We start from the raw sequence: 21,115 nt of genomic DNA on the forward strand, positions 1-21,115 counted from the left end.
AAAAAAAAATTTAAGTGCTATAAGAGGAGCTCCTAGTTAAAAATCCATTATGTGATTTACAAAATATATATAATATATTTTATATTTCTTAAAAATTGCATCAAAATGTCCCAAATTCTTTTAAGAGGCATTGTTGCAATGTAAATTACCATCTTTGAAACCTGATTGTTATATTTTGGAAAGGAAATGGACTGAGTTACCGTTTTTTATTTGCAATCATTTAATATACTAAGTGTTTAATTTTATTATTTATGAATCAAACTTAATAGAAAATTAAATTAATATTTTAAATACTATTGACGAAAAAATTAATATTTTAAATATTAAAGAATCTATCTTTTTTATCGAGATATATTTTGAGCATGTATCTTTATGACCATTCCACTTATGTATTATTTTTACGACATCTGACATACAAAGATTAACAATTAAATAATAAAAGTTTAAAAATCATAACAATTGACTTCAATTTTAATTTGGGTGTCAGCGTGAGCAACTCTCTCACATAAATGAAACTTTAATTTATTATTTATTTATTTATTTAAACTTTCAATTATATCAATAAACTTTTACTTTTTTAGATTTATGTGTTAGATTATATTATTAAATAAAAAATAAAAAAAATTAGATATTCATGTGTATGTAGGATAATAAATATATAGTTGATATACTCCTCTGACCACTAGTTAGTGATGCACATCCACAACTGAATAGTTAGGGCATCCAAAAATAATCTAAACACCCCGAGTACAAAGGCAATCCGAAATATTTTTGGATGTCCCGACCACTGAGTCGGGCGTATCAATTATAAATATAAAAGAATATGAAATCCATCTAATATGGGTTTGGCAAAATTACATTAGATTTCTAAAAATAGCAATCCTGCTAATATGGGCCCGGCCCGATTATGCTGCGTATGCTCCAGCCCATTTGCGAGCTGTGGCTCGCGTGTCTGAGGATCCGCTCTGCCAACGCCCAAACCCAAAACAAGTCGTGCTCCAAATTTGTTGTTGAAAAAGAGAGGAGACAACGAGCTGCACAACCCTTGTCGTCCTTCCGTCCTCATTCCTTCCTTCTACCCTCCGGTACCATTTCCTCTCACCTATCGCCGTCTCCCTGTAGCTCGGACTCTCTCTTCCGCCAATCGCCACCTCCTCGGCATCGCAGATCGCCGCCTTCGCCGCCGCCGCCGCCGCCGCCGCCGCCGCCGCCGCCGCGCCATCCATCTAGGTGCGAACCCCTATCCCTCTCTTTGATCCTCCCTCTTCTTGTATCCCTAACAAGGAAAATCTATCCGTTTTCCTGATCACAATCGAACCTTCAATTTGTTCATCCCTTGGTTTGATGGGAAAATGGGTACAACGCTGTGGATTGATCTTTACGCCCTTTGTTCACCTCTGATTTGTGGATTGGTTCCTCTAGGTAGTGTGCTCTTTGTTGATATTGGTTCTCTTTCATTTGGATTTGATTACCGACTCTAGTTGCTCTGGTGAGGATGTTTCTGATTGGTTGGGCATCCTTCAGTCGAGAGGTCACCACGGCTGTGTAATTTTTTTTCCATGTGGATAAAAGGGCATGACATAAGGGGCATACCATGATTTTCTTACTTTACTATTTTATTTCTCTGTAACTTTTTTGGATCCCCGCATATTGTGATTTTTAAGATTACAAGTGAAGTTGAGTTATGTTCATGATCAGGGTATTTCATGAACTGCGAAATGTTTTATCTATTTGTTCTCTAGATTGGTGATTTGTTCTATCTATATTTAGTGCTAGGCAAACTGAAGTAAGCTACGTGGCTGGTACTCTAAACTAAACTTTGAAATGTTTATACTGTTCAGGCTTTAGATTTGAAGTGAAAATTCATTAGATGGATGGTACAATAGTAATTTGTGGATTGGATTTTATGCTGTCTTTGCACTTGCATGCCCATTGATGTTATTCTATGAATGTTGTAGAGGTATTTAGAGAGACAACAGTTTCATTTGATCTTATTAATTGTAAAGATAAGTTTAATTTTCCTAAGTTCAATGAAATGGTTAACAAAGTGAAATGGAATAACTGTTATGTAGTATCTACTGAAATTGATTTTGGTTATTCTAGCACACAATTAACATGCTTCATCTTGTAAATATTGATTGCGCTGAAATGGTGAAATGGTTCTTGGTTTCTTATGATCTGGGTTTTCAATAGCTGAAGTGAAACGTCATACACTTTTTAAGGATACTGAAGTTGCATATTGATTCCAAAGCTAGTGAAGTTTCAATGCAATTATCACATTAAGTTATTGGTGTTCAATTCCATTCAAATGCAAAAAAACCAATTTTATTACTAAGTTTTTACCTTCTTATGTTATTACTTCCAAAGAGACAACTGAGCTACCATTATCTCTGTTGTTGGATAGTTGTTTGGTAGGTCTATGGAGTTAGCAATATTATGAGTATTGCTGAGTATCATGCTTCCAAAACTGGAGTAAAACTAAGGCTTTAGAAAGTTGAAGATTGTTGATGGGCGTGCTAAAGAAATGCTAGTAGAGAGAGCATAAGTGGAATAGGGAACATTGCACTAGTATACTACAATAATATCTGCTAAACAGTATTATTTTTGTAGGAATTTGGGATTGGATCTTCTTGCCTAATAGGATTTTATTTAATTATGAGAATTAGGAAGAAAAATTAGTTTCTACGGTTGTTAATATATTTAGACAAATCCAATTTAGATAATTTCTGGCATTTTTTAAATATTATTCCAATTAAGGTTGTCATACAAAGATGATCCTAAGATGGATTAGCTAAGTTTGATTGGACAAACGAAGGCCAATCTGATTATTTGCAAAAGCCAGGCATGTGAGAAACATTGATAGAGAAGCATTGAAAATTATAATAGATTTAAATTTTATTGGATGATGAATGACATCATTTAAATTTGGACATCAAGTTGGGTTTGAAATTCTCAACCCATCTAACTAACTTTTTTTCCCCTTCCTATTCCTTGCTTGCATCCAGCTATGAGATGAGAAGTTTTGTTAAAAAAATGTGGTATCGCCACATTAACGGTCCTCACATGACGGGGCTCGAGAGTTCAGCCGAACCCAAATTGGCAAGTGCATGGCGGGGGACAATAGAGGTGATAAAATTCTCTGTTGAGTTTCGACCCTCCAACCACTACAATCATTATCCCATGCACTTATCAATTGAACCAGCCTTAGAGCAGATAAGAAGCTTTGTTGCTTAGCCTTGTTGTTGATCCTGTGTTAGTTTGAGGAGATATCAACCTTTCCCTCTATCATTGTTAGTCACCATAGTTATTTAAGGCGTGAGTCGCCTAAAAGGGTATAGGTGCTGGGCCCGAGGTGCTAGGTGCAAGACGAGGTGCGCGCCTTAGCGAAGTAAGGTGCTTTGGATATAAATATTTATAATTCAAACATATATAGGAAATTTCTGTCAAAATATTTTACTAGCAAAATTATAATCCATAAAGTATTAAACAATAATGTAAATATAAAATTCACTAATAAATAAATACATTATACATATAATTTAAATAAATACATTATACACATAAATATAAAATATATTAACTAAAAATAAAAAATTTAATCTAAATATTTAAAACATAATTTTTTTTAAAAAAAGAAATGTTTATATTAAATTAATGGGATAATTTTATTAAGATTTAATTAAGCATATTTAAATTATCTCTATTATATCTAGGAGTTGATTGAAATTATTAAGTTTTATTTCATTAATAGCTAATTTACTTCTTGTTATGCATCGCCTGTGACCGGGAGCTTGGGCGAAGCGTTCGCCGGCGTCGTGGGGCTCGTGCGACGTGTTCGTTGCGGGGCTCGCATGATGTGTTCATCGTTGGGCTTGCATGACGCATTCGTCACGGGGCTCGTGTGGCTTGTCCGTTGCGGGGTTCTCGTGACACGTCTGTTGCGGGGCTCATGTGATGCTTCCTCCGTGACTGTGGGCCTCATGCGACACGTCCTCCGTGGCCGTGGGCTTCGTGCGACACGTCCTCCACGACCATAGGGCTCACGCGACGCTTCCACGGTGGCTGCGGGGCTCGCACGCCGCCTCCACGACTGCTGCAAGGCCTGCATGACACCTCCACGGCTATCGCAAGGGTTGGCCTTTAAAAAAAAATTCACTTAATTAGATGAGAAAAATTGTGCCTTACACGTGTATGTCGCCTCTCAAAAGGCACGCACTTAAGCTCACTTTTTAGCACAGCCAAGCATGTGTCTTCCACAACTATGATTGTCACACTATCATTAATTGAGAGGGAACATAATGCCCTCATACCAACAATGTTAATGTAGATCCAACTTTGTTGGCCCCAGACCTTATCCAAACTATTGTTATTGAGGCCTAATTAAACCTTAAGTTTCAACTAAATTTGGGCAAAGTATATTTGGTTCTAAATCAATTTAATCCAGTTCCTTTTGGGTTCAATAGGGTCCATCACTAAACCAATTAACTCAAACACCCATTTTCTTGACGTAACTATCTTATTAAATCACAAGAAACGACAAAAATATTCTGGGTATAACATGTATATTAATAACTAAAAGTAACTAATTATTGAGTATAACAGCAATCAAGCCTTATCCCACTAGGTGAGGTCGGCTATATGGATCATTTTACGTCATTGAGTTTTATCTCTTACTATATCATCATCTATAATTAAATAAATTTTATCTTGTTTTATTATTGCTAACCAAGTCTTTTTTGGTCTTCCTCTTCCTCGTTTGATATACGTGTTTGTTATAGTTTCACATCGCCTAACTGGAGTACATGCCCGTACCATTTTTAACGTCTCTTAGAGTTTTCCTTCAATAGATGCAACTCTGAATTTCTATTTAATGCTCTCATTTTTTATTCTATCAATTCGCGTATTTCCACACATCCACCTTAATATCCTCATCTCTACAATTCTCATCTTCTGCTTATGTGCTCGAGTTATAGTCCAATATTCAGCTCCATATAATATAGCAGATCTAACTGTGATTTTATAGAATTTTTCAAAAAGTTTTAGAAGTACTTTACGCTCGACGCTCTCCTCCATTTCAATCATTTTGCTTGTATTTTATATAAGATATCTCTCTCAATTCCTCCATCATTTTGCAAAATTGATCATAAATATCTAAAGTTCTTAATTTTAGACAACTCGTCATCTCCTATCTTAATAATTGCTCCATTATGTCTAATATTGCTAAACTTAAATTTCATATATTCTGTCTTTATTCTATTAAGTATAAAACATTTCCCTTCTAGTGTTTCTTGTCAAGCTTCTAGTTTACCATTTACTTCTTCCCGTGTTGCATCTACCAAAACAATATCATTTGCAAGGAACATGAACTGCGGTACTGTTTTTTGAATGTGTGCAGTGAGTTCATTCATAATTAATGTAAAAAGATAGGGACTTAGAGTTGATCCTTGATGTAACTGTTGGTTGCTACTCGGAAAACCTAGAGGTTCTACTGTACAAAAATTTTGTACAAAGGTCTGAACCTTTTCCTAGCTACCATGTGTTCTTTTAAATTAAATTTTGGATCGCCTGCGGAACTTAACACGTTTGATCCAAAACTTAATCTATTCGTTCTTTTAGGTTTTGACTTGGGTCTCCTGCGGAACTTAACACGTTCGACCCAAATCACCTTAAGTTATTAATTCCATTAAATATTAATTTCCATAATTGGTTCCCAGTACTGACGTGGCGAGGCACATGACCTTCTTGGATATGGGAGCAACCACCACCGACTAGACAAAACCTTTTATAGAAAGGTAATATTTAATTTCCTAAAATAACTTTAGGTTAACCGAAAAGAACAATCAAATCGCAAGGAAAAGAAGAAAACAAAAGAACACAACATCGAAAACATATTCGAAATTCTAGAATCGTAAGCCTCTTGTATTTGGTATTATTTCCATAAATAACTAGCATGACGCGGAAAGGAAAAATTACTAGTTATACCTTCTAAAAGACCTCTTGATCTTCGTATTCCTCTTCTAACCTCGGACGTTGTGGACAACGATCTTCCGAGACGAGAACCACCAAGCACCTTCCTTCTTACAAGTTTCGGCCAAGATAAGGAGGAGGTCCCGCCACCACCACCAAGCTCCAAGGGACGCAAGAACAAAACCACCTTTCTCTCCTTCTTCTCCTAGCTAGAACCGCCACCATCAAGAGCTCAAAAGAAGAAGAGAAGAGGAAGAAGCTAGGGCCGGCCACCGAGGAGGAAAAGAGAGGAGAAGAATAATAGAGTTGATCACCCGTGAAGGCACCTCTACCCCTCTTTATAATCCTTGGTCTTCGCAAATAAGGAAATTTAATTAAAACTTCCTTAATTCTTTTGCCGTGAAAAGAAAAATTTATTTAATTAAAAACAATTTTCCTATTCTCAATTTACATGGCCATAAAAAAGGAGAGTTTTAATTAATTAAAACTTCCTAATTTGTCTAAATTTAAAAATTTCTCCAATAATTTTCCCTTTATGGTGGTTAATAAAAGGAAATTTTATAAATTAAAATTCTTCTTTTAAACATGGATAATTTCAAAAGGAAAGTTATCTCTAAAAATTAAAATCTCTTTTCAATCTGAATAAGGAAAGATATCAAATCTTTTCTTAATCTTTTAGAAACTAATAAAAGAGAATATTTAATTTTAAACTTTCTTTTAAATTATCATGGTTAAAAGGAAAGTTTTCTTAAAATAAAATCTCCTTTCAATCTACAAATAAGGAAAGATTTCAAATCTTTTCTTAATCTTTGTAGAAAGCTTTAAAAGGAAAGATTTAATTTTAAACTCTCTTTTAAAACTATGATATCCACATAAGAAATAATTTTAATAAAAATCCTTTTTAATATGATGTGGCCGGCCACCTAAGCTTGAGCTTCAAGCTTAGCTTGGCCAACCCCTATTGGTTGGGTAAGAAGGTGGGTATGTGGTGGGTATAAATCTATATACAAGAGGCTACGATAGGGAAGAGGAGGAATTAGTTTTGGTCTCCGATAAAATTAAACATCCCGCCTCGAACACACAACTTAATTTTATCAATAATAATTCATTCCACTAGAGAACTATTATTGAACTACCGCACCAATCCCAAATTACATTTTGGGCTCCTTATCATGAGTGTCTATCTGTGTTTAAGATATCGAATGTCCACTAATTAAGTGAGTCATCATTTAATTAATATCTTAGTCAGAGTACCACTCAACCTTATCATCGTAGTCTAACATGACAATCCTTATGAGCTCCTCTTGAGGACATTATCAACCTAGTATCTCAGATTCGTTCTATAATCAACAACACACACTATAAGTGATACCATTTCCCAACTTATCGGGCTTATCGATTCATCGAAATCTCATCCATCGATAAATTAAAGAAATAAATATCAAATATATGTGCTTGTTATTATATTAGGATTAAGAGCACACACTTCCATAATAACTGAGTTTTATAAAGAAACGACCTCAAATGGTCCTACTCAATACACTCTCAGTGTACTAGTGTAATTATACAGTCAAGATAAACTGATACCTAATTACACTACGACCTTCTAATGGTTTGTTCCTTTCCATTTTGGTCGTGAGCTACTGTTTATAATTTATAAGGTACTGATAACATGATCCTCTGTGTGTGACACCACACACCATGTTATCTACAATATAAATTAATTGAACAACTACATTTATCATAAATGTAGACATTTGACCAATGTGATTCTTATTACTAGATAAATGTTTATACCAAAAGCTAGGCTTTTAGTATACACCCTAACAGTAACCCTATCTTTATTGGAAATGCTTGAGTTACTCTGTCCGAAATCTTTACTCTAGTTGTTACATCCTCGTACATATCTTTAATTAGTCCAATATATATTATGCTAACAACTCTCTTTTCTAGAATTCTCCATATAATTTCTCGGGACTCTATCATAAGTTTTTTTTAAGTCAATGAATACCATATGTAAATCTTATTTTTACTTTTGATATTTTTCAATTAATTGTCTAAGAAGATGTATAGCTTCTATTGTCGACCTTCCAGACATGAACCAAAATTGATTTTCGATCACCGTGTCTCCTTCCTTAATCTTTTTTCTATTACTTTTTCCCAAAATTTCATGGTATAACTCATTAATTTAATACCACTATAGTTTGCACAATTTTGTATGTCTCTTTTGTTCTTATAGAAAGGAACTTGAATATTTATCCTCCATTGATCAAGTATTTTTTTTCGTTTTCAATATCATGTTAAATAATTTTGTAAGTCATTCCATAATTTGTTTCCCTAGGCACTTCTATACCTCTATCGGAATATCATCTGGTCCAATGACTTTTCCTTTGTACATCTTATTTAAAATTTGTTCTAAGTTTGAATTTCACAATAAAAAATTAAATTTTTATGTTCATTTGACGTATTTAAATTATTCAAGTTAAGTTGGTCACCTAAACTTTTATTAAAAAGTTGATGAAAATACCTCTTCCACCGTTTTTTTTTATTTTTCCATCGTTTACTAGTGCCCTATTATATTCATCTTTAATACATTTTATTTGAATAAGATCTTTTGTCTTTCTTTCTCTCACTTCTGCTATTCTATAAATATTTTTCCCCCTTTTTTTTACAAATATATAATTTTTTAGAAGCTATTCGTTTTTTTTCATTTTCTCTTGTACTTTCTTATTCCCAGTGTTGTTAGAGGCGCGAGGCGCACCGAGGCGCAAAAAGCTCCTAGAGCCCGAGGCGCGAGGCGCGCCCGAGGCGCGTGCCTCTTGAACATGAGGTTGATGATTACCAGACTATTGCCACACTCATATATTATGTCAAATATGATAACTATTAATATTCCACACACATCAATATCACATATAACAAGCAAAACAACACCATGATAAAATTAATAAAAGTTTCAAACTTTCAAATTTCAACTTTCTAATTTAAACTAACAAAGTCCATCAAAACAAGCGTAATAAGTCAAATTAATCATCAAGCTCAAGATCATCCTCATTGTATTCTTCTTCTTCGTTATCTTCATCTTCTTCAAATTCAATTTCTTCTTCTTCTTCATCTCTAAATCTTAGAGATGAGTCTCTCATAGAGGAAGATGTATTTCTCTTCTCGACTTGTTTAAGCCTAGCATGTGAACTAGAGGTCATGAATGCAATGTTTTTTCCTCTAGTACAATATTCAGGCTCTTCAGCTCCACTAGCCCTAGCAACGACATCCCATGTCAAGTCATCACCTTCAAAAACTAACTGATCTTCTTCATTATCACTTTCTCCATTCATTCTACCCATCAACCATTTATTACTGTCATCAATATCTGTCAAAAAGATGAGGTTAATCTTATCACGTGCATCATACCGAAGTTTTAAGGCACGATTGTATTTCACAAATATCAAATCATTTAAGCGCTGTTGAGTTAACCTATTCCTTTTTTTTTTGCTGTGAATCTATTAAATGTCAAAAATCACAATAAGTATAATAAAATAGCAAAGAATATTTTTTACTTATAAAAGTAACATACTAATAGTATTAATGTATTATGCATTTATATTTATTACATACTTGCTCAAATACACTCCAATTGCGCTCACAGCCGGAAGCACTACAAGTGAGGCTAAGCACTTTAATAGTAAACTTTTGCAATTCTGGGGTATTTGCTCCATAGCATTCCCACCATTCCGCTGGAGATAATGCTCTTCTATGTCTAATTGTCACATTCCTCCCAAATAGCCCTTCTGCCTTTCGATATATAGAGAGTTGGGTAGTGATTTTATCTTGCTCAACAACGCTTGAAACCAATCTCTCCATAGTTTCAAACAAATCATTCACCACTTCTCCACAGATATTTGAATCTGTGTATGAATAAAAAAATTCTGGATTCAAATAATGTCCTGCAGCATGCAGAGGTCGATGAAGTTGGCATTCCCATCTTGTATCAATAATCTCAAACATTTTTTTGTATTTCTCTTCTTTCTCCTTAAAAGCCTTCATAATTGTTTCTTTTGCCCTATCCATAGCCTCATAAATATAGCTCATTGCAGGTTTTCTTTCGCCGTCAACTAGTCTCAAAACACGAACTAAAGGGTCATATATCTTTAATATATGCACAATACTACTCCAAAATCTAAGTGTCATGATGATTTTAGCTACCTTCTTCCTCGCCACTTCTTTTGCCCATTTACTCTCTGTCCAATCCTTTGAAATGAACATTTTCCTTAAGTTTTGCTTCTGTAGGTGCATCCTTTTAAGAGTGAGAAAAGCAGTAGCAAATCTTGTGACACCTGCCCGACAAAGCTCTTTTTGTCTTGTGAATTGCCTCAACATATTTACCATGCCAGGGCGAACATAAATGTAAGCATTCACACTCATTGCCTTCTTCAATGTTGCTTTAAAATCAGGCAATTTCCCTATATCTTCTAAGATCAAGTCAACGCAGTGAGCAGCACAAGGAGTCCAATACAAGTGTGGCCTTTTTGCTTCTAATAATTTTCCTACAAAAGAAGTTAGAAAAGTAGATAAATTTAACATATATAAGAAAAAACATATTGATAAGAAATAATTAAATAGATTCTTACCAGCAAGCATATTGTTACTTGCACTATCTGTAACAACTTGAACAACATTTACTTCTCCTACACGCTCCACAAATCGATCAAGCAATTGAAATATTTTCTCTCCAGTCTTTGCATAATCAGAAGCATCAACCGATTCGATGAAAACTGAACCTTTAGGAGAATTCACTAAAAAATTAATCAATGTTCTCTGCCTTTTGTCTGTCCACCCATCTGCCATCAAACTACAACCATACTTGGCCCATTCTGTTTCACACGACTTAATGTAATCATTTGTCACACTATCAACAGCCTTTTTTAGAAAAGGAACCCGCACCTCATGATAACTAGGTCCTTTTAGACCTATACCATATTGGCCAACCAAGTCCAACATTCTTTTGAAGCTTGAATAGTTAACGGCATTAAATGGAATTGCCGCATCATACATCCACTCAGTTATGGCCATACAAGCTTTTTCCCTCAATTCTTTCTTGTATGCCTCATTTATCGTAGATTGTCTTTCTTTACCCTTTCTACTTTCAACAATTTTTTGTACATTAGGAGCAAAATACGTATCCATTGGACCTATTTGTCTGGGCCTTTTTTGCATATTCACTGATCTAGAACTTGTACTTGTACTTATAGGTGGCACACCTTTAGCTCCAATATTATCCATATCAATATCATCACCAAGAGGGTCTACATCCTCAAAGTCCAATGTTGCAAGTTGAGAAAGATTACTTTTCTCTGCCTTTTTCTCCATGAAATTTTTAATTTCTTCACGTACATGAGATGGACATTTTTTACAAGTCGTAGTATTTCGAAACCCCCCAACAAGATGTTGTTTTGCACGATAAATGCCCCCTTTTGTAACTTTTTGACAAAAGTTACAAATTAAATCATTTTTATTATCTGGATTAACTCTTTGAAAATAATTCCATCCCGGATCTTTTGATATATATGTTGGAGTATCACTACTACCTTCCATGATAATTGAACAAGAAACTAGTCTGAAAAATTAAAAATAAAATAAAATTAATATGGTACCAGCAATATAAAAGTACTGTACAGTACCAGCAATAACAAAATAGTAAAAAAACAAAAAGCAAAACAAGTCAAACAAAAATGAAAAAACAGTTAAAAAACGAAATATTGGACAGCAGACATAGCACAGCAACAAAAGTAAAAAACCAGACAGCAGTAAGGAACTGGGAAGCAAAAACACAACCAGCAAAACAAAACAAAACTGGACAGCAACTCAGCGAACACGAACCAGCAAGAAACAACAGTAAAAAAACAAAATATCGGACAGCAGACAGCAGCACCAATACGAACAGCAGCACAGCAACAAAATTAAAAAACCGGACAGCAGTAGGAACTGGGAAGCAAAAACAAAATTAAAAAACAGGAAACCAAATCAAAACAAAACCACACAGCAGCACAGCAGCTCAGCGAACACGAACCAGCAACTAAAAGCAAAAAACAAAAAAGCAGAACTGCAGAAGAAAAGAAGATACCGAATAGAAGAATAAAAAGAAAACTGAAAACGAAGAAGAAGAAAAGAAGATACAGAGAAAAGAAGAAGAAACAGAAAATTGAAAAGAAGAAGAAAAGGAATAACAGAAGAAGCGAAGAAGCGAAGAGAATAAGAGAAGAACAAGATGATAACAGACGCAAAAGAAGATAAGAAGAAGAAGAAGAAGAAGAAGAAGAAGAAGAAGAAGAAGGGAAGAACAGAAAAAACAGAAAAAAGAAAAAAAAACATACTTGGGCGACGATGCAACTCAGCGCGGCGGCGGACGGAAATGGATTCAGGTTCTTCCTGCGTTCTCTTCCTCTCTTCCCTTCCTGCGTTCTTTTCTGTTCCTCTTTCCCGTGCCCTAATTCCAAACAAGATTTGGAATGTTTTTTTGGGTTTAAAATCCAGATTTTTTTCCAATCGCGACGCCTCAATCGCGCCTCGTTAGCGTTTCGTTGAGGTGCCAAGGCGCACGAGGCGCGCCTAGGCGTGCGCCTGGCGAACAGCGCCCGCCTCGCGTCACGCAAGGCGTTTTCTCCTGCGCCTTGTGCGCCTAGCGCCTCGGGCGCGCCTGAGGCGCGCCTTTAATAACCCAGCTTATTCCACCAAGATTCCTTACTTAGTGGTGCATGCCCTTTGACTCACTGAGTATACTCTTAGTTACTATTTTCAATATTGATATCATTTTATCCCATGTCATATTAGAATCACCGTATATTTCATCTAATGCTTGTACTCCTACCTTCTCCTTAAATATATTTTGTTTTCTATTTTTTAACTTCCATCACTTAATTCTATTGATACTATGTTTGAGGCGTATATCCAACACTACTAACCTATGTAGGGTCATTAAGTTTTCTCCTGGGATGACCTTGCAATCTTTACAAATCTTTCTATCTTTCTTCCTAATCATAAAAAAGTCAATTTGCGATTTATTATTCTTACTTTTGAACGTGACTAAGTGTTCTTCTCTTTTCTTAAAAAATGTATTAGTTAATATAAGGTCATATGCTATCACAAAATTTAATATAGTTTTTCCTTCCTCATTTCTCGTTCCAAACTCATAACCCCATGTACCCTTTTATATCCCTCATTTTTTATTCCGATATGCCCATTTAGATCACCTCCTATTAAAATCATTTTATTTGGCGGAATATTTTGTAATATTTTATCTAAATCGTCCTAAAATCTTAATTTAGTAGCTTCATCTAATTTTATTTGCGGTGCATATACGCTTATTATGTTCCTAGTTTCTTTCGCCACTATTATCTTAACGGCTATAATTCTCTCATCTTCTAACTACTCGTACAACTTCATTTTTTAACGAACTATCTACAACAATACCTACTCCATTTCTTGTTTTACTTTTTTCTGTATATCATAATTTAAAACCCGAGTTCTCTATCAATTTTACGTTCTCGTCTACTTATTTTGTCTATTGTGCACACAAAATACTAATTTTTCTCCTAATCATCTTATCTACTACCTTTATTGAGGGTTCCTATGTTCCATGTTCCAAATCTTATATTATTAATTTTCTTATCATATTTGTTCTTATCCAATGTATGGTGTGAGAATGTTTGCCTATTTAACACTACACTCAAATTCTTATGGAGATATAGTGGTCCTTGCCGATACGTTATAGTTAGACTCTATAATGCAGACTCTTGCATATTAGTACTACACCCGAGTTCTGAAGATATAGCGGTCCTTGTCGAGACGTTACAGTTGGATCCTGTAACGCGTTCCTTCCGGGGAACAACATAGCATTAGCACAATAGTTTAATAGATCCATTCATTGAATATTTGTCATAGTTTTAACGCTGGGTGACAACTTAACGCAACCTTCCTCCTTTATTCGGGCTTGGGACCAGTTATGACTGGTTCGTCACGGGTGGAGTTAACTAATTATTGAGTATGATTATATGCAATAATCTGATACTGATTATATTGCTAACAGTAGAATTATACATGATTTCTTAATAGCTTGATTGCTGATATAGCTATAATTTGCTTTGTTGTCATTTATATTATGTGTTGTTTTTAATCTGGCATAATGAATTGTACAAATTTTTTTATTATTATTTGAACTTAATTTATTATCTCGTACATGAAATGCTTCTCCTTTCTTTTAAAATATTTATTTTAATACCATACATTCTACTAATCTATGATTGATATTTAGTTTTTTTTTACCATCAATTCACAATATTGATATCGATTTTGACATCCATGGTTTTGATCAACCATGATGTGGTTCATATTTACTACAATTTCCCTGGGACGGGTTGGCGGGGGCGCTGGGGGCGAGCGTATTCGCCTTTTTGCCACAATATTTACTACAATTTAATTAATTTAGAGGTCTTCTTAATCTACTTGAGATGACTCATGAAAATTTTCACACTACATTGATGAATGCCTTAAGTTATTAGGAAATGCCCCATGTCAGGATCAAACTTATTACTCTTTTACGTGTATACCAATGTTTTTTGCTATCTGTTTATGATTTATATTTTTCTTGTCTTGACCATTCTGTTTACTTTTTGTCTAATCTTACCAAGTTTCAGGATGTCGGTGAAAGTTTCTATGCATAAGGTTGCCACAGCTTATCTAGGCGACCTACTATATCTCTAATGTTTTTTCTCTTTGACTAAATGCATTGTGTTCAATTTGCTCTTCATGGGGAACTCCCTCCCTAGAGTGTTTAATTTCTAAATAATTTGGCAAGAAAGAAAGAAATATTGCTCACCTAACTATGTGGATCTCTAGGATTTTTGTGATAAAAATTGATATATAATTAACTATTTTTTTTGTGACTTTTTCTCTAGTTTCTTTGTTGCTTGGGTCAACAGTTCAAAATTTATTAGTAGAGGCTATTTATTTTTTTTTCTTATTTTTAAGGGCTATTCATTTTTCATAAATAATTCTTCATCTATGCGAACTCTATATGCAGTTAGACAATCTCATAACTTATTGAGTTTGCTTGTCTTTGCAAAGATTCATCTATTATTCACGGACAATTACATTTCATGTTTGTACAGGCTTTATTAACTTTAATGGAAAGTCACCATGCAAATGTTGAAATATTAGGATTCAATCCTTCAATGAAAGCAAGTAATGAATCAGATGCGCTAGAGAAAGATAAAATTTCTTTTTTTGAATGTAAATCTGAGGGTGAAAATCCAGAGAAAATTGGGGAACTTGCTGTTGCTCATACAAATGATATATTTGTTTACAGACAAGATGTTGTAAAATGCAGTAAACGTGAAGGTCTACTTGGAATTGTTGTCGAAGTGGCTGGCGATTCAGACTCAGAAGGTAGCATCACAGATGACGGCAGCGAGATTGATGAAGACAAGGTTGATCCGGACCATGTTGGGAGTAATGGCGATAATAATAGTTGTAACAACTACGGTGATGATAACATCAATACTCTTCCAGATGGGCAAGTTAGAATAACTTGGAGTGATGGTGTTGAGACAATAGAAAATACTAATGATATCACGGTAGTAGACAGAAGCTTTTTGCATGGTGATATTGTTGCTTCTGCTATTGATCCAACTGGAAAATTAGGACTTGTTATTGATGTCAATATTATAGTTGATTTACTTTCTATGAATGGTGAGGTGATAAACAGTGTTTGCTCTAGAGATCTTAAACGCATAAGGGAATTTAGTGTTGGTGATTTTGTAGTTTTTGGCCCTTGGCTTGGCAGAGTGGATGAAGTCTTAGATAATGTCACTGTTCTGTTTGATGATGGATCCGTATGTAAAGTAGTTAAAGCTGACCCTCTGCGACTCAAACCTGTTTTGAAGCCAATTGTTGATGATGCAGATTGCCCATACTATCCCGGTCAAAGGGTTAGAGCTGTTTCTTCCTCTGTTTTCAAAAGTTCTAGATGGCTTTCTGGTTTATGGAAAGCTAACCGTCTTGAAGGCACGGTCATCAAAGTTCAGACAGCTTCTGTGGTCGTCTATTGGATAGCTTCAGCTTATCTTGGTATTGGTACTAATTCAGCATCTCTTCCTGCTGAAGAGCAGAATCCGAAGAACTTAACTCTGTTGTCTTGCTTTACACACACAAACTGGCAATTAGCTGATTGGTGTCTACTTTCATCTTGTCAGCAGCTATCATCTGTTGCTGATAGTATTCCAACAGAGAAATTGAAAGAACCAATAGGCGACTATCGCCATATAAAGAATAATCAAATAAACTCTTGCATTTATGGTGGAGCATCCACAGCTGCCATTGAACTAGAGGTTACTGATGTTGATGATCAACAATCTACACCTGGGCAACTAGTGGTTACTGATGTTGACAATCGACAATCTACACCTGGGCAAGTTACTAAAGGTTCTTCTGAATGTACTTCAACTTCTAAAGAATTTTGTAGTCATACTCAAAGTGATGATTACACAAGTAATGCTAGAACATCTATGGGTGATTCAAACGGCACTGAGTCAACTGATACACCTGCAAATTGCTTATGCAGTAGTTCTTCAGTTCCAAAGGAGGCTTCTCATGAAAGCTGGCCAACATATCGTAAAAAGCTGCGAAAAGTCTTTTTTAAGAGAGAGAAGAAAGTTCGAAAAAAAGAAGAGAATTTTGAAAGAGCACTTTTCATTGTAAACACTATTACAAAGGTTGATGTTGTTTGGCAAGATGGAATTAAAGAATATGGGCTGAAATCCACATCACTAATTCCAATTCATACTCCAAATGATAATGAATTTTTCCCTGAGCAGTATGTGATTGAAAAAGGATCCAATGAAGAAGATGGTGCTTGTGAATCTAATCGTATTGGAGTAGTTAAAACTGTCAATTCTCAAGAGCGTACTGTATGTGTGAGATGGCTTAAACCTGTGTGCCGGCTAGAAGACTTAAAGGAATTTGATTGTGAGGAAGTTGTTAGTGCATATGAACTTGATCCACATCCAGATTATGATTACTGCTATGGCGATGTTGTTGTACGCTTGCCCACTCCTACCATTTCTAATGATTTAATAAAATCTGAATTTCCTACTGAGGCACAAGTAAGTCAACTTAAAACAGAAGTATTAGCAGATGAATCAAGAAAAGAAGACCTAACTGATGAAGAGAATCAGGTCCAAAATAAAGAGTTTTGTGAGATCTTTACAAGCCTATCTTGGGTTGGAAATATAATTGGTCTCCAAGATGGTGACATTGAAGTTACATGGGCTGATGGGATGATCTCAAAGGTATACTGTCTGTTTGAGAAAACCGGACTGGTTTGAATGTTTGAGGCCTTCATAGAATTAACATAAAATCTAAATCTAAGAGTTTCCTAATTTTTTTCTTATAATATTGCTTATCTACTTTAACCCTTTTTTTGTTTTCAGGTTGGACCTCAGGAAATTTATGTTGTTGGCCGAGATGATGATGAAGTCAGTGATGATGGTGCTAGTTGGGAAACAGTTGATGAAAATGAGGTGGATGTACTCGATAGCAATGAGAAGGTTGATTCGATATGTTCATCCTTGTTAATAATAATTCTTCTTTTTTCTTTCTTTTTTATGTTTTTTATATCTATGTCTTCAATTCTAGGAAACTGATTCACAGAATCCTAGCAAGAGCCCTGTCCAAAAAGAAAAGAGTACTGCAACATCACAAGAAGACAATACTGGTGGACGAAGTGGACCACTTGCAGTATCGCTTGCTGCTTTTGATTATGTTACAAAGTTTGCAACTGGGTTACTTTTTCAGGCTAAGAAACAGTTGGACGTATCGGGTTCAGATCAGATAAAAGAAAGTGAAGTAGATTATAAAGCAAACAATGCTACTTCTGAAATGACATTAGATGAGGAGGATGAGAGTAAAGGTTTTGATGTTTCAGATGGTCTTGTTGCGCAAACGCTACATTTATGTACAGAAGGAGAGTATGATCATGAGGCAGCAACAAAAGAGACTGAAATGAAAGTTGAAGACAATTTTAACCAATCATCATCAACACAGAAAATTATCAGAGGAACAAATAGTATGGATGATGCATATACTTTCAAGCACTTTGATGTTGCTGAAAATCCTCAAGATCATCATTATCTTGGTGATGCTGAGGTGGTAATTGATTATTTATTCAATTTTATGCTCAGTTTTTGAGGCACAATTTTCACACAACTCAGTTATACATTCTCCATATATGTGCTGTACTTTTAATCTACCATTGTCTATTTCATTCTTAATTCTTGATGTCAAATTTTTATTATGGCTTTGCTTTTTATTTAAGTTTTGTGGTTGTATTAATTATAACAATCAAAATGCAGTGTAATGGTGGAAGGAAGTGGGTTAAAAAGGTTCAGCAAGAATGGAGTATTCTTGAAAAGAACCTACCTGGTAAGTGAATATGGCTGAATAGGCATTATTCACATTCAGACATGATGAAAACTTAAATTCTACTTGTGCTCTTGTTTACAGATGCTATTTATGTACGAGTATTTGAAGACCACATGGATTTAATAAGAGCAGTAATAGTTGGAGCAAGTGGGACACCGTATCATGATGGTCTCTTTTTCTTCGATTTTTACCTTCCTCCAGACTACCCTCAAGTCCCACCGGTAACTATGTTATTGTTATCTTCTATTTTCATACACAAGTTAATGGTTTTAGCCTTTTAGATACTACCTTGCTGTTTACTATAGATCTCTTTGTTTGCTGCTCACTCTAAACTAACTGAAAATTAATCCTGTTTAGTCATTTTTCACTTGTGTTGATTTCTACAATCGATTCCTTTCCGTTGCTGACTCTTATTGATTCTGCAGTCAGTATATTATCATTCTGGTGGCTTGCGGATAAATCCAAATTTGTATGTGGATGGGAAGGTGTGCTTAAGCTTGCTAAATACATGGACAGGCAGGGGAAATGAAGTCTGGGATCCATCTTCTTCTAGCATCCTCCAAGTCTTGGTTTCACTACAGGGATTGGTTCTCAATGATAAACCATACTTTAATGAAGCTGGTTATGATAAGCAGATTGGAACAGTTGAAGGCGAGAAGAATGCAATACCATACAATGAAAACACCTATCTACTCAACCTGAAAACTATGCTTTACCTTTTGAGAAGGCCCCCCATGGTAAGTGCTTCAGATAGGCGGAAGTTAAATTTCTGTTTTTTTTTTTTTTTTCAGTTTACATTCCCATTGTGCTATCTTTTCTATCTGTTTTTCATTTCCTTGATTGTTTCTGACAACACACACATACATTTATTGAAAAAAACTTGTCAGTTTATTGGATTATTAAATGAAAATGCACTCACATATGCACCAACACCCACATGAGAGCATTTGCACACATGTTAATTGAAATAGCTAGTCAGTTTTATTGGACTATTAGGTGAAAGTGCGCTCATGAACACACACATAACTTGTCAGTTTTAATGGAATATCAGGCAAAATTGAAAATGATCTGTTAGTTTTATTGGATTATTAGATGAAAATGCACTCATTTCTTTTTCATTAAGAAGGTGTCGAAGTACTTGATCTTATCATAGAATTTTGAATATCTATCATGCTGAATCCATGTTGAGTTTAGTTCTTGTTATGTGAACATGATAGACTTCAAAAAAATATAGTTAGTTATAATTTTTTTGTGCAATGTGGCTATTTCCTCCCTTGAAAACCAAATGTAATGTTTACATCAAGAATCTAAAATAGTTCTAGGTACTCTTGTTGATGACTATTTCCAATAATAACATATCATCCTTGGTATTCCAGTTTTTCCACATTATCTGGGGAGTCAAATCTTATCATATTTCTTATCAATCCTATTACATTTTCTTCCACATGGTTAGGGATGTGTTTTTTTTTCCTGATCTTTATGTTATTGATTCAGCATTTTGAAGACTTTGTAAAGGATCACTTCTGTAGACGTGGTCATTACATTATTAAAACTTGCGAAACCTACATGGAAGGTTGCGTGGTCGGTTCCCTTACTAGCGATGCATGCTTGACTGAAAAGAGCCGGGAGCATGCTTGTTCCGTCGGTTTCAAGTTAACTCTTGCAAAAATTTTACCACGACTGATTTCTTCATTCAGGGAAGTAGGTGCTGACTGCCACCAATTCGAACATCTACTCAAATCCGAAAACCCTTCAGAAGGTTGAATCCCAAGATTTTTATGGTTTACATCGGCAGTGTTTTGGTGATAGTTTCATTATCATCGGAATTGGAACCTAACTTGGAAGGTTGTTTCATAATGCATTTAGAAAATACTTTCTGGATGCTACGGTCTCTTGTGGGTTTCTTTTGTGCTAACTATACTGTATTCGTGTCATTTTTCCCCCTAAAACATCTAGAGCTTCATGTTGATTATGTTATTATCTCATGGGAATGATTAAAATTATTCATTGTCTTCAGCAATAATTCTATACTAGTGATTCTTTGATGATATTGCACGTTCTACTGTAATTTCAAACTATTCTTTTTTATTACAAATTTGGAGTATTATAGAATGTTTTATATGTGTTGTATAGAATAGCTATTGCTCTTTCTACCAATAGATCATCACTTCTAGTAGGCATGAATCATGTCAAATCTTGTTCAAGGTATGAACTATGCAAATGCTCCTTGTGATTTATCCTTTTTAAGAGTGGAGGGCTGTTTTGGAGAGTCTGCTAGAGGGACGGCTTCTATCTTTTGCTCCAATGAACAATGTAAAATCACTATTGATTTTACTAACTCCACAAGTTAATCTTATTATAAATATCTTATCTTTATTTGTAGGCATTTGTATCATTAGTTTTGAGAAATGATTGTCTCAACATAGTTAATTGTGACAGGGCTACTTAAAGTTGACAAATTAATTTAGGTAAAATTTAAAAGGGACTTATGTTTCTGAAAATTACTAATGGATGTTCTTTTTTGATGTACCATTAAAAAAGCACCTTGTTATTTCCTCCTAAATTTATCCTTAAACCCATTAAATAAATCAGATTGAAATCTCAATTGACCGTCAACCTCAATCATTACTTTTTTTTTTTTTTTTTTGTTAAAAAAAGAATTTTCACTTACACT

At 34.8% G+C, this 21,115-nt stretch overlaps 1 protein-coding gene across 2 annotated transcripts; it reads left to right on the forward strand.

Moving 5' to 3' along the window:
- Positions 1-996: 996 nt before the first annotated feature.
- Positions 997-20,501, forward strand: LOC122032939 (probable ubiquitin-conjugating enzyme E2 23). 2 transcript variants are annotated; one of them, XM_042592252.1, is made up of 8 exons: positions 997-1,230; positions 15,132-17,309; positions 17,451-17,567; positions 17,656-18,168; positions 18,372-18,441; positions 18,523-18,662; positions 18,867-19,178; positions 19,936-20,501. In XM_042592252.1, the coding sequence occupies exons 2-8, from the start codon at positions 15,147-15,149 to the stop codon at positions 20,203-20,205; spliced, it is 3,585 nt and encodes a 1,194-aa protein (XP_042448186.1). In that variant the 5' UTR covers positions 997-1,230; positions 15,132-15,146; the 3' UTR covers positions 20,206-20,501. The 2 variants fall into 2 exon arrangements, with proteins under 2 accessions (XP_042448186.1, XP_042448187.1); XM_042592253.1 differs by having other exon boundaries at positions 17,656-18,165.
- Positions 20,502-21,115: the final 614 nt, after the last annotated feature.

Source organism: Zingiber officinale, chromosome 11A (assembly GCF_018446385.1).
Source record: "Zingiber officinale cultivar Zhangliang chromosome 11A, Zo_v1.1, whole genome shotgun sequence".
Classification (NCBI taxonomy): Eukaryota; Viridiplantae; Streptophyta; class Magnoliopsida; order Zingiberales; family Zingiberaceae; genus Zingiber; species Zingiber officinale.

What these genes read in the sequence shown, in the direction of transcription:
- LOC122032939 (XM_042592252.1), top strand. Translation starts at nt 15,147, where the DNA reads ATGGAAAGTCACCATGCAAATGTTGAAATATTAGGATTCAATCCTTCA. An exon ending in ATCTTGGTGATGCTGAGGTG is followed by an intron (nt 18,169 to 18,371) that starts GTAATTGATTAT and finishes ATCAAAATGCAG; the next exon opens with TGTAATGGTGGAAGGAAGTG. An exon ending in TTTTGAGAAGGCCCCCCATG is followed by an intron (nt 19,179 to 19,935) that starts GTAAGTGCTTCA and finishes TTATTGATTCAG; the next exon opens with CATTTTGAAGACTTTGTAAA.